We start from the raw sequence: 13,456 nt of genomic DNA, 5'->3' as shown, positions 1-13,456 counted from the left end.
ACTCGAGAAAGCACCTGAACGAGTGGTTAGATAGAGAGTGCTACGACCACAAACCAGCACCCAGCACCCAGCCATGTTGTTCATTAAATACAGATAAACACAACAAATACTGCATGCATTGTATTTTTTAATATTATATATGAATATTTTCATAGTGATGTAATTGTGTGGGCTGCTTTTATATTTTAATTTGTAATACCTGTTAGGATTAAACATGTGATCTTTCTTGTTGAAGCCATTTCTTTAGTTTCCTCTCAACAATTAATTCATTCAGTGTTATTTATGTACAGTATGAGCTTAATATGAATGATGAACTGTGTTAAAAGAAATTGTAGCACTCTAAGGAAAAAATGAAATGCAATAATGCAATAACAGTGCAATAATGAAATTAAATTACATCAAACTTTATTTTCACTCAAACAGTACAGGCACATATGATATATTGCACAGCATAAAGAGATCATGTAAATTGTGCATTATGTAAACAACAGACAACTGTTGGCTCCTGTGGGCATGACCTAAATAAGGCAGTTTATTTTGGTTTTATGCTGGGCCACGTCGTCATGTTATCCTCCCAGTTTTGCACTGAATTCGGGTGGGGGAGAGTAACGCCATCTCCAGTCAAAGAAGTAGAATCGTGTTCCCAAGCTAGCATCACTGTTAGCATCGAAATCGCTGTGTTTACACCAGTGCCCGTCTGACTGTTTACATCGGTTTACACCGACAGACGCTGTGCAAAAGACTTCCGGCGGAAATGAAGTGCATTTGTGTAGTGTCATGGCGCTACCCGTGTTTTGGCGCGTAAACTTGTCTATACCACGGCCTGAAGTGAGCTATTGCTTTTATAAAACGGTTACCAAGTGTGGCAATATGAAAGAAAAATACACACTCTAATTTAAATAGTTTTTATTAGTAAATAATGATGTTCAAAATAAAATAGTCCATCCGTTGCCTTCTGCACAAAACATAGTGCAAGGTGGTTGCTATGCAACAACACTAAAAGCAAGCGAACATATTAGACAGAGAGCGTTGATCCATTATTTGGCTGTTTATTTACATTAATGTGTATGTTGCTGTTTATTGTGCATCCACTGAAAAACTGTCTAGCATCAGTAGCATGGCTTACGTGGTCACTTGTATAGTTGAGGTTGTTCGAGGCTGTTGCTTGGCGTGGCGAGAATATTGCTCCACTTTCTCCGGTCCCCGAGATTGGGCTTCCAGTAGCTCTGGAGAGAGCTTTCGCACCTGTGGCCACTAACGGTCATCATTTCTCTGCTTTGTTTCAAGACCTGCATCAGAAAGCTTTTGAATGGTGGTACTTTTCCAGTTGGTCTACCTGCTCTTCACGTAGCTCTGCATGTTGTACTGTAGTTTAGGTGCTTTTTTTTCTGGAGATAGGCACTGCTCAATCCACTCCTCCATACTATAGTAAGACCCCCCCGGAGGTCGAAGTTAATCTTAAATGTTTCCATTTTATGCTTTGTAAATTTGTTTCGTAACGGAAGAAATGTAAATATATTTATCAAACTGACAAGTCAAATCAAGCAATCTGATTGGTCGATAGCGTTTTTGCGGACCTCTTTGATTACAGATTTGAAAACATCGTTGCTTGCTTTAAAACTTAAAAGTAGCACAATTCATTATGTTAAACCTTCAAAAGTATCTAGATATCCCTGCCCTAATGCCAAATGAACTGCACACTGAATATGTTTTTGCCGTTTGATGTCTATGTCTGGACCGCTGTGTCAAAAAGGAGGGCTTCTGCCCCGTTACTTCTCCGCTGCTTTCTTGTTCCACAACGGTATACTGTTTTTCTCAGACGCGGAGGGATACTGACTTGTTGTGAAAAGTAACTTACAATTCTACCCGTGGTATACGCTCAGTATATCACGGCTAAGAACCAATCAGATTGCTTGATTTGACTTGTCCGTTTTATAATTAAGCAATAGCTCACGACAGGCCGTGGTATATGCTCATTATATCACAGCTAAGGGGCGTGGTTCGGCCCGACGCGAAGCGGAGGGTCGACAACCCCCTTAGCTGTGATATAATGAGCATATCACGGCCTGAAGTGAGCTATTGCTTTTATAAAACGGTTACCAAGTGTGGCAATATGAAAGAAAAATACACACTCTAATTTAAATAGTTTTTATCAGTAAATAATGATGTTCAAAATAAAATAGCGCCTCCGTTTGCCTTCTGCACAAAACATAGTGCAAGGTGGTTGCTATGCAACAACACTAACAGCAAGCGAACATATTAGACAGAGAGCGTTGATCCATTATTTGGCTGTTTATTTATATTAATGTGTATGTTGCTGTTTATTATGCATCCACTGAAAAACTGTCCAACATCAGTAGCATGGCTTACGTGGTCACTTGTATAGGTTGTTCGAGGCTGTTGCTTGGCGTGGCGAGAATATTGCTCCACTTTCTCCGGTCCCCGAGATTGGGCTTCCAGTAGCTCTGGAGAGAGCTTTCGCACCTGCGGCCACTAACGGTCATAATTTCTCTGCTTTGTTTCAAGACCTGCATCAGAAAGCTTTTGAATGGTGCTACTTTTCCAGTTGGTCTACCTGCTCTTCACGTAGCTCTGCATGTCGTAGTTTAGGTGCTTTTTTTTCTGTTGATAGGCACTACTCAATCCACTCCTCCATACTATAGTAAGACCCCCCCGGAGGTCGAAGTTAATCTTAAATGTTTCCATTTTATGCTTTGTAAGTTTGTTTCGTAACGGAAGAAATTTAAATATATTTATAAAACTGACAAGTCAAACCCAGCAATCTGATTGGTCGATAGCGTGTTTGCGGACCTCTTTGATTACAGATTTGAAAACATCGTTGCTTGCTTTAAAAGTAGCACAATTCATTATGTTAAAGCTTGGAAAGTATCTAGATACCCCTGCCCTAATGCCAAAGGAACTGCACACTGAATATCTTTTGCCGTTTGATGTCTATGTCCAGACCGCTGCGTAAAAAGGAGGCTTTCTGCCCCGTTACTTCTCCGCTGCTTTCTTGTTCCAGTATGAAAAGCAAACTGCAACCCAACGGTATACTGTCTTTCTCAGACGCGGAGGGATACTGACTTGTTGTGAAAAGTAACTTACAATTCTACCCGTGGTATACGCTCCGTATATCATGGCTAAGAACCAATCAGATTGCTTGATTTTACTTGTCCGTTTTATAAGATATGTTTTATAATGATTGATCAGTAAAGTGTTCTCAAAGCTGGTAAAGGTGCAGCTAGTTTGAATGACTTTGTGTACTGCAGGGTAGCTTGTGAATTTACTCCAGGTGGAACTAAAGTCTGATTTAACACTTGATTATATTTCACATCATTCATCCAGATCTGTGAAGTAACTAAAAGTATTACAAACATGTAGTGTAGAGTAGAAGTAGAAAGTACCATACAATTGCAATACTCAAGTAACGTATGAGTATCTCAGGTAACAAAACAGAGGACTAGACTTCAACTGTCACACACACTCCACAAGGTTTGCCTCAGCTCAAATTGAGCTCTTCGTAAAGATACGGGTCCAGCTCACGGAGAGCATTGATCAGAAACCTGCTGGCTGCAGCTCCTTTTCTTCGGATCGCGTCCACCACCTCTCGTGCTCCGTCATTTTGGGGTTTGGCTCTGGCTGACGTCATTTCAGATTCACTGATCACTTCAGACTCAAAGAGTTTATCCAGAAGGTCATTCAGGACAGTTTGAGTCACTCTTTGAATGAACTCTGTCCGAACTGAGCGCAGCCTCTGGTCTGCTGGGACTCTGCTCTCTGCTGGGACTCTGCTCGCTGATGGGACTCTGGTCTCTGGGACATTTCTCTGGGACAATTCCTTCCTTGGATCTGGAAGATAAACAAGGAAAATACTTTTGTTAACGAACAATCACATTAAACAGATCTCTTAAAAATTACTCAACATTCCCAGAGGGGGATTTCTGTTCACTTAAAGTTATAATATGTAACATTTCCTCATTAAAATCTAAAAAACTCCTACACCTGTATTATTTATAGTTTGTTGAGTTGTGTACAAACATTATCGCAAATGGTTCAGAGAAATGTGTAATTGTAATCAAGGTAACAGTACGTTCATCACAGTCTCCTGTAATGGCGGCGTATCCACTTAAGCATGAGAAGCTGAAGACTGCAACTCCCATAATGCCACGCTGTTTCACCACCGCACCACACTAGTTTTTATTATGGTTTTAGAATATAACAGGTTGTGTGTTTAATGTAGTAATGATGCGTTGCCATGGAGCCTTAATGGAGAATGCTATGAGATGGAGCTTTAGAGTTATCCAGTCTATCTCTGGGTCTGAGCTCAGGTGGAGTCTTTACCTTCCAGTGACACGCGACAATACCAGACTACGTTTCCACCTTGGTCCTTGACCTTCAAAACCACTCTCTCTGTGCTCGTCGTCAGGGAAACTAGAAATGTCGGGTAGTAGTTTGGTCCGAACCTGGAATCAAATGTTTTACTCTGGAAACCAGAAGCAGAAGTTAAATGTTTATCTGGATCTTTCCTGATTGTGAATCCACATGCAGATAAATGTGTGTTAATGATCATTATGTTTCTTTTGAGGAGTATCAGTGACTCACCTCAGGCTGAATGAAGAAGCCCTCAGGTTCACAGTGCACACTGTAACTTCGATCAATGTCCAGCTCACAGTCGGAGGAGATTGGGATGTTCACAGCACGTCTGTGTTTAACAACCTTCAGAAACAGGACATTTTGATCAATTTAAAACAACACGTTGACAGACCTGCTCTACAGAGATATTTGAATTACAATCAATTAAGAACAACAGATTGAGGACATATGTGAGTAGATTAATTCAAGTGTATAGGTTACATATTTTTGGATGAAATTCCAATTCTCCAACACATGTTTTAATATATTTATTAGGGTTGTTTACAGAGCCCCTAAAGCAGGGGTGCCCAACCAGTCGATCGCGGGGAGATTCCCAGTCGATCGCGAGATGTGTCTAAAAATAGAACAACAATATTCAGTTTTATCATTAATGTCCAATAACATAATCTTCCTGTGCCAGAATAATGCACTTGGACGCATCAAAGCTTTGTGATTGGCGTGACCCCATGTGTCGGGGCGTGGCTGGTGAGCAGTGGGTAGTGGCACTAGTTAGCTGACGTGGTCCGTGTCAACAGCAATGACAGTCCGCACACACACAAGACCGCAATTATGGCAGAAGCAAAAAAGCCCAAAATATATAATTTTCACTCCGAGAGGGAGGATGATTATTTTTGGTTTATTCCAATTCAAAGTCCATCTGTCTCTCATCTGAAATACGAGCATGGCTTTACCGAAGAAGGCTAATTTAGAGCGGCATTTCAAAACGGTGCACAAACGCTACGTGACGGAATTCCCTCCTAATTCTGCCCTACGCTCTCCTGTTTGTTGCGTGCATATGTAACAGAGTTAAACATGTGAATACATAATTATAAGTTTGTGAATGTTTCATTCATAATAAGTTGTGAATTTTAAGAGAAGAGATTGTTTCATTTAATATTTTGTTTCCCGTGGGAACACCTTCCCGTTGCACGTCTTTGTTTACTTCGGGTATGTATTTTCCACCCTCCGCGGACTGGCCATCTGGAGAATCACACAACGTCCGGTCGACGATGGCTGGCTCGATTCGCTGACGAAAGTCGCCGCCCTACATTTTTTATGTTTTTAAAAGTTGCACCAACAGAGGTCCGCCGTTTCCCCGCAGCGAGCCTCCCTCCCAGCTGACAGTTCGCTGGCACTTGGTTCAAAAAAGGTTGGGCAGCCCTGCCCTAAAGGGTCATGAAAAAAAATAAAAAGAGTATCTTGTGCGCTCGAAGAAGTTACCGGTTCACCAAGTAGGAGAGATGTGCCTTTTACACATCGCGCGCGTGTGTGTGTGTGTGTGTGTGTGTGTGTGTGTGTGTGTGTGTGTGTGTGTGTGTGTGTGTGTGTGTGTGTGTGTGTGTGTGTGTGTGTGTGTGTGTGTGTGTGTGTGTGTGTGTGTGTGTGTGTTGTGGGGAAATAACTTTGACCCAGTTTATCAGTTTGTACTGACCTCACTGAGCACAAGCACCTGTAGCCTTGGCTGCTGTGCTCTCAGTGTTTTGTCTCCCTGTTCCTGCCTGTTGGCGTCAGCTGATAGAGGTGTTATAGTTCTATCTTGTTATGCACAATGTTGATTCTCCTCTCAGAACTAGCTAAATACATGGGTCTGGGTTAGAGCGCTTGCATCTCAACCTGTGTCAACTCGTGGCTACATGTCTTGTGAATTCTCCGGCCGAAGCTCCAAATAAACCTTCAGTGTTTGCCATCAAAGCTCCAGTTCTCCTCGTGTCTCTCCGAGTCCTGTTTCCAATTGTATCAGAAGTTTCCCTCGTGTGTGTGTGTGTGTGTGTGTGTGTGTGTGTGTGTGTGTGTGTGTGTGTGTGTGTGTGTGTGTGTGTGTGTGTGTGTGTGTGTGTGTGTGTGTGTGTGTGTGTGTGCCAATGGCATTTTTTAAAGAAGATATTATGATAGTGTTGTTTGTTCCGGTGCACTCCGACAGGACTAACCACTAAATCGAGATTAAGATTAAACAAACTTCTTTCACTTGGGAACACACACCTATGGACCAATGGAGTTGGCCCGATGTGTGTAAATTACTGTTCATGGTAATTTGAAAACAAATGCTGGTGTCGGACACACACAAACACACTGAACATACAAACACAGAGTGGAGCTGAGCAGAGCTTAAAGTTAAAGCCTTTTATTGTCATTATACACAGTATAACTAGATTTAGAGTGCAACTCTGTCCCGGTGTGCAAAAAATACAAACACATACATAACACGAAAAAACACGGCAATAGGACAGACAACATAAACAATACACAAACATCATGCGCCCTGGTGACCGGACATCTCCTTCATAAAACGAGTAATAGGGGGAATAATCGGGCAGTTTGATGTGTGTAGAGGTGTGTGTGTGTGTGTGTGTGTGTGTGTGTGTGTGTGTGTGTGTGTGTGTGTGTGTGTATGTGTGTGTGTGTGTGTGTGTGTGTGTGTGTGTGTGTGTGTGTGTGTGTGTGTGTGTGTGTGTGTGTGTGTGTGTGTGTGTGTGTGTGTGTGTGTGTGTGTGTGGTTAAAACGTAGCAGCCTCGTCTCTCTTCAGCTGTTCTAATGAAGTGAAGGCGGTGTATAGAAGGCACATCTCTTCAATCAAGGCAGACTGGTCCACAGACTCTCCTGTTTGGTGAATCCGGTGCTTAAACAAATATCTCTACACCCTGGCCGAAATGTCTTTAAAATTAAGTCCGCGTTCGAAATACATCTTAAATAATATATGATATATGCAATGCCATTTCCCCACATAAACATAACAGAAACGGTCGTCTCCTGTGTGCTCCACTTCCTACTTGGGGCACCGGTCACTTTCTCGTGCGAACGAGAAAGTATATTATGCAAACGAGAAAGTATATCGTGCGAACGAGAAAGTTTATTATGCAAACAAGAAAGTATATCGTGCGAACGAGAAAGTATATTATGCAAACGAGAAAGTATATTGTAAGCAAAAGATACTTTTTGTTTTTCCATGACCCTTTAGGGGCTCCGTAGTTGTCAACATTAACGTGTCAAAAGTCGCGATTAATCTGGAAACCTTGACGCGTTAAAATAATTAATGCATATTAATCACATGACCAATTCCTGTAACGCGATCACACGTGATGCCGGCTCTAATCCCTAAAAACTACCAGAGGGTTGGCTAGCCATGGCTAACATCACTATGACAGTCTAACGGAAGATCAAGGACAAAACTCCCCAGTTTTAATACTTAATGTCCGGCTCTGACCTGAAGACGAGCAAATTACTTTTTGCTCCACTGATCTAAACAAACACTAGAGTTAGATATTTGAAACAATTACTATTTGTTTCAGATAGGAAAGTTTAAATGTAGTCAGAAGGTTTATTACCTGGGTGGGTTACTATACCCATCCCCCTACCTGAGGAAGACAAAAGGACTCCTCTCTTTTCCTCTCATCCCTGTAACCCCCTTTTTTTATTCCCTCAAATCCTTATCTCCTTAGCGTTTTCATTTTGTTTTATTAGTTCTTAGTTAGTATTAAACATTTCATTTTTTTTTTGTAACTAGTATATCCTCCGGCCACCTCCCCCAGGTCCACCGCTGTGTTCCCTCCTTTATGCAGCACAGCAGCAACCCGCTCATCGGTTCAGTAAGACAATGCAATCCATATGCTTGGTTTCAGTTATTGATTTAAAGGTCACCTATTAAGCAAAATCCACTTCTCCATGTCTCTTCTAAATCAACATGTGTCCCCTCTTTTCCATGTCTCTTCTACATCAACATGTGTCCCCTCTTCTTCATGTCTCTTCTACATCAACATGTGTCCCCTCTTCTCCATGTCTCTTCTAAATCAACATGTGTCCCCTCTTTTCCATGTCTCTTCTACATCAACATGTGTCCCCTCTTCTTCATGTCTCTTCTACATCAACATGTGTCCCCTCTTCTTCATGTCTCTTCTTCATCAACATGTGTCCCCTCTTCTTCATGTCTCTTCTACATCAACATGTGTCCCCTCTTCTTCATGTCTCTTCTACATCAACATGTGTCCCCTCTTCTTCATGTCTCTTCTTCATCAACATGTGTCCCCTCTTCTTCATGTCTCTTCTACATCAACATGTGTCCCCTCTTCTTCATGTCTCTTCTACATCAACATGTGTCCCCTCTGTGGAAAGAGACTCTGAAGGTTTCAGGAACAAAGATTCTCTCTCTTTTTGATCCATTTCTATAAAAACCTGTCTGAAAATGAGCTGATCAGATTTTGGTCACTTTGTGATGTCATAACGATGTGTTGGCTTGAGTAACCATTAGCCAATCACAAACCAAGGTAACCCCCCCCCCCCCCCCCCCCCCCCCTTATCACCTGAATCTCCTCCTAGAGCACCATTGAGTTCTTTGTAACCAAATCTCTCTCAGAGGGGCGTGGGAAGGGGCTCCTTATTTTCATCTAAAGTAACAGACAGAGAATCAGCACTTTGGTAACAGGGCTGAAACAGAGGGGATTATGGGTAATGCTGCAATGATCTGTTTGGTGTTTCAGCCAATCAGAGATAGGCTCTGGATATATCTGAGACCTATAATATATTGATGAAAAACAGTATAATAGGGGACCTTTAAGGCTTCGATTAGGGTTGGACTCCCAAAATGCTTCCCTTCAATCTTTCAGTTGTTGAGTGTTTCAACTGTGCCTTTCAGTATTTGCTAACCATCTGATTTACTGTTAATGTTAATTATGTAACCTACCATTCATACATTCATCATCACATTATTGATATAATACTTATGTCATTCTGTAGTTTATATATTCTTAGCAGTTCATGATTATTTCATTTATAAAGAACCATCCTATGTGTTTTGTGTGTGAACTAAATCAGCCTATGTTCACAGAGTAGATTCTCAGACGATGAGACTAATCGTGTTACCATCTCTCTCAGTTTGGAGCTTGGGGCCACAACTTCTTAATGTTTCTTTTTACGTATTTTAAAGTATTAAGGTATCGAGTTTGATAACCAGTAGAGTGTGGCACTCCACGTAAATAATTAAGAATTCATTATGAAATCTGCACAAGAAATATACGCAAAAAAAGATTCAGTTCAGATAGATCTGATTCCTCTCACAACCAAGAACGTTTGAAAAAAGGAGCAGTGGCTCAGTCAGTAGGGGCTTGGACTGGGAGCTCTAGGGTCCAGAGTTCCCGTTAGAATATTTTTTCGCCGGTCAACATGTCCGTTAAAGTTTAAATCTTCCGGATAAAATGAGAAAAGTGCCGGTCAAAGGTCTTCTTTGTTATTTATTGTGCTTTAAAACAAACTGATATGATTCGATATTAAACAAACTAATTATAGTAGATTAACTATTCAAAAGTGTACAGTAACTTACAATAACACGGGAATAATAAACGGAGCGCTCTCTCCCTCTCCTGACAGCCCGTCAGTATATCATGCAGCTCGCGGGTCAGTAATGAGTGACCCGAAAGTAAAACTAAACATATTACATTACATTGCATTTAGCTGACGCTTTTATCCAAAGCGACTTACAATAAGTGCATTTGACCAGGAAGATACAACCTTGAAGAAAACAGAATCATATAAGTACATCAGGTTTCATAGAGCCAAACATTTCAAGTGCTACTCAACTGGCTTTAGATAAGCCAGCCCTTTGTTAGTATATAAGTGCTTTGTTAGTAATTCTATCGCTCGAAGTGGAGTCTAAAGCAGGGGTGGGGAACCTCCGGCCCCCGGGCCGTATACGGCCCGCGAGACGATTTGGTATGGCCCTCAAGGTAATTTATAAACACACGCAAAAAAAATAATAATTGGAGAAATCTAGACCGCAAAAAAATTAAACAAGCGAGTACCTGTTTTTCCTAGCCAAGGTCAGGGTCCTTGAACACAACACGAGCCTAACGTGTCATCACGTGGTATATGTCTCGTCTCATAGGGTTCAGTTCTGAGGGAGAGCACCAGATCGTCGCTCCGGGTCTTCCAAAAATTGCAGTACCCATAAGGAGCCGTACACATGCCGCAGTTTTTGCGTGGCTGTGTCTTCAGTTGAAAGCCCAGTGGCGATCTGTTCATCTGTCATACTGATCTAACAGTCAATAACTTTGTTGTTATTAGCATCTGGTTAGCTAGCTATGCTAACGAATATAAGAAGCTTTTTCTACAACCAGTGAGGTAAAGGCACATCTTTATATGATCATTATAGTTATAAAGAAATAAGAGAATAAAGTAAACAGGTATAAAATACTATATGACGGTAAAAAAAGTTGTTATTAATAAACAAGAATACAGTTTGAAAGGAGAGTGATTTGTAAAATATCGATAAAGAAAAATAAATATGCTTAGAGTTCTGTTTCATATGGGTGTTGAGAGATGTATCCATAGATCTCTTAATGTTGCTCTCAAAGTGCACCAGATTGATGGTTTTAACTTCAACATTTTAAAAAAAATCTTCCCGGGGGAGCATGACCCCCGGACCCCCCTAAAGGAGGTTAGGTCCCCCCCCACCACTCAAATCATGTCCACATGGATAGGAAACTAAATACATTTGCACACATCTTGTGTCCATATCTATCTTTCTGTTGTGGTGGTCATGCCACACCGTGCACGTGCATGCATACGCGAGTCATGGTAAAAATATCTGGATTAAGAGGTTGCTTTTTCTTTGTAGAGCATGAAAGAAAGGCAAAATGAATGGGCTGTGATTTTAGTATTTTTAAGCAGAGGTCAATAACTTGTACGGCCCTCGGAGGAAATTGTAAAAATTGAAATGGCCCTTGAGAGGAAAAAGGTTCCCCACCCCTGGTCTAAAGAGATGAGTTTTCAGTCTGAAGAAGATGTGTAAGCTTTCTCCTTTCCTGATTTCAATGGGGAGCTCATTCCACCATTTTGGAGCCAGGATAGCAAACCCATGTGTTTTTGCTGACGGGAACTTGGGTCCCCCTCGCAGTGCGGGTGCAGCGAGCTGTTTGGCTGATGCAGAGCGGAGTGCACGTGCTGGGGTGTACGGTTTAACCATGTCCTGGATGTAGGAAGGGTCAGATCCATTCGCAGCATGGTACGCAAGTACCAGTGTCTTGAAGTGGATTCTAGCAGTTACTGGAAGCCAGTGAAGGGAGCGGAGGAGTGGTGTGGGAACATTTAGGAAGATTGAAGACCAAACGAGCCGCTGCATTCTGGATGAGCTGCAGAGGTCGGATGGCACATGCAGGTAGACCAGCCAGGAGGGAGTTGCAGTAGTCTAGGCGTGAGATGACGATGGCCTGGACCAGAACCTGCGCTGATGTCTGGGTCAGCTGTGGACGTATCCTCCTGATGTTGTAAGGCGTGTATCTGCAGCAGCGGGTTGTAGCAGCAATGTTTGCAGTGAAGGACAGTTTGTTATCTAGGATCACACCCAGATTCATTGCAGTCTGAGTCGGGGAAACAACAGAGGCGCCGATGTTGATTGTTAGGTCAAGAGTGGGACAATCTTTTCCCGGAAGGAAAAGCAGTTTAGTCTTGTCAAGGTTGAGCTTGAGGTGGTGAGCAGACATCCACCGAGAGATGTCTGCTAGGCAAGCAGAGATGCGTGCGAGGACCTGGGTCTCTGACCGGGGAAAGGAAATAATTAATTGGGTGTCATCAGCGTAGCAGTGGTATGAAAAACCATGCGGGCTAATGACAGACCCGAGCGAGTTTGTGTACAAGGAGAAGAGGAGGGGACCAAGAACAGAGCCCTGAGGGACCCCTGTAGTTAATTGACAAGGGTCGGACTCGGACCCTCTCCAAGTAACCCTGTAGGTGCGGTCTTTGAGGTATGAGGTGAGGAGGGAAAGTGCAGTGCCTGAAACTCCAAGTTCTTGGAGAGTGCGAAGGAGGATCTGATGGTTCACCGTGTCGAATGCAGCAGACAGGTCCAGAAGGATGATGACAGAGGAGAGGGAGGCTGCTTTAGCAGTGTGCAGTTCGTCAGAGACAGCAAGGAGAGCAGTTTCTGTTGAGTGACCTGCCTTGAAACCAGACTGGTGCGGATCCAGAAGGTTGTTCTGATGGAGATAACAGGAGAGTTATTAAAGACAGCGCGTTCAAGTGTTTTAGACAGGAACGGGAGGAGAGAGACTGGCCTGTAGTTTATAACATCAGACAGGTTGAGAGTGGGTTTCTTTAGGAGAGGGTTTACTCTTGCCTCCTTGAGACTGTTTGGAAAGTGACCAGAAGTTAGAGAAGTGTTGATGAAATGGGTGAATATCTATAACTAGTTACGGTAGTTTGAGAGGTAATTAAAATAGCTACGTGTGATATTCTAACCTGAAGTGTGTCTTTTGTTCCGGTCACCGCTGCATGTGAACATGCAGAGCTGCTTTCGACTCGTCAGCAGCAGCTCTCCTGTCAGATTAGACTTCACTCGCGTTTATGTCCATATCGATCAGATCTAGCTAGTTCCAGCTAATGATATAACTACCTGCTTATTAAAAGGCACCTAAACAATAAGCGTCGCTATGCAACTGGGTGAGGCCACAAAGTATTGCGCAGCATTATGCATGTGTTTACATGCCCACCGGAACCCCGAGGCATTACCAACAGATCAACGCACAATCAACCCATACAGGACATCTCTTTCTCCACATTAAGTGTTACACATTAGAATTGATTATTCTTGTCTGTCACATACTCTTTTGTCTGTCACGTAAGTGGCGCAAGTTGCGCAACTGATGCGGTATTGCGCTAAATGGACCAAAGTTCCCATCAGCAAAAACCCGTGGGTTTGCTATCCTGGCTCCAAAATGGTGGAATGAGCTCCTCACTGATGTACTTATATGATTCTGTTTTCTTCAAGGTTGTATCTTCCTGGTCGAATGTGCTTATTGTCAGTCACTTTGGATAAAAGCGTCAGCTAAATGCAATGTA

At 42.4% G+C, this 13,456-nt stretch overlaps 1 protein-coding gene across 1 annotated transcript in view; it reads right to left on the bottom strand.

Annotated features, from left to right (window-relative positions):
- Positions 1-889: 889 nt before the first annotated feature.
- Positions 890-13,456, bottom strand: part of LOC307028916 (uncharacterized protein) — a 53,704-nt gene continuing 41,137 nt past the window's right edge. The window contains exons 20-22 of the mRNA XM_079664321.1: positions 4,603-4,716; positions 4,342-4,483; positions 890-3,849 (exon numbers count right to left, since the gene is read on the bottom strand). Of these exons, the coding sequence (XP_079520447.1) occupies positions 3,500-3,849; positions 4,342-4,483; positions 4,603-4,716 (606 nt within the window). The 3' untranslated portion in view covers positions 890-3,499. The remainder of the gene's footprint in view (positions 3,850-4,341; positions 4,484-4,602; positions 4,717-13,456) is intronic.

The sequence above is a fragment of the Notothenia rossii genome (genome assembly GCF_949606895.1).
Source record: "Notothenia rossii genome assembly, chromosome: 2".
NCBI lineage: Eukaryota > Metazoa > Chordata > Actinopteri > Perciformes > Nototheniidae > Notothenia > Notothenia rossii.
The sequence above is the reverse complement of the archived record's forward strand: the minus strand, read 5'-3'. Positions and strand labels throughout refer to the sequence as shown.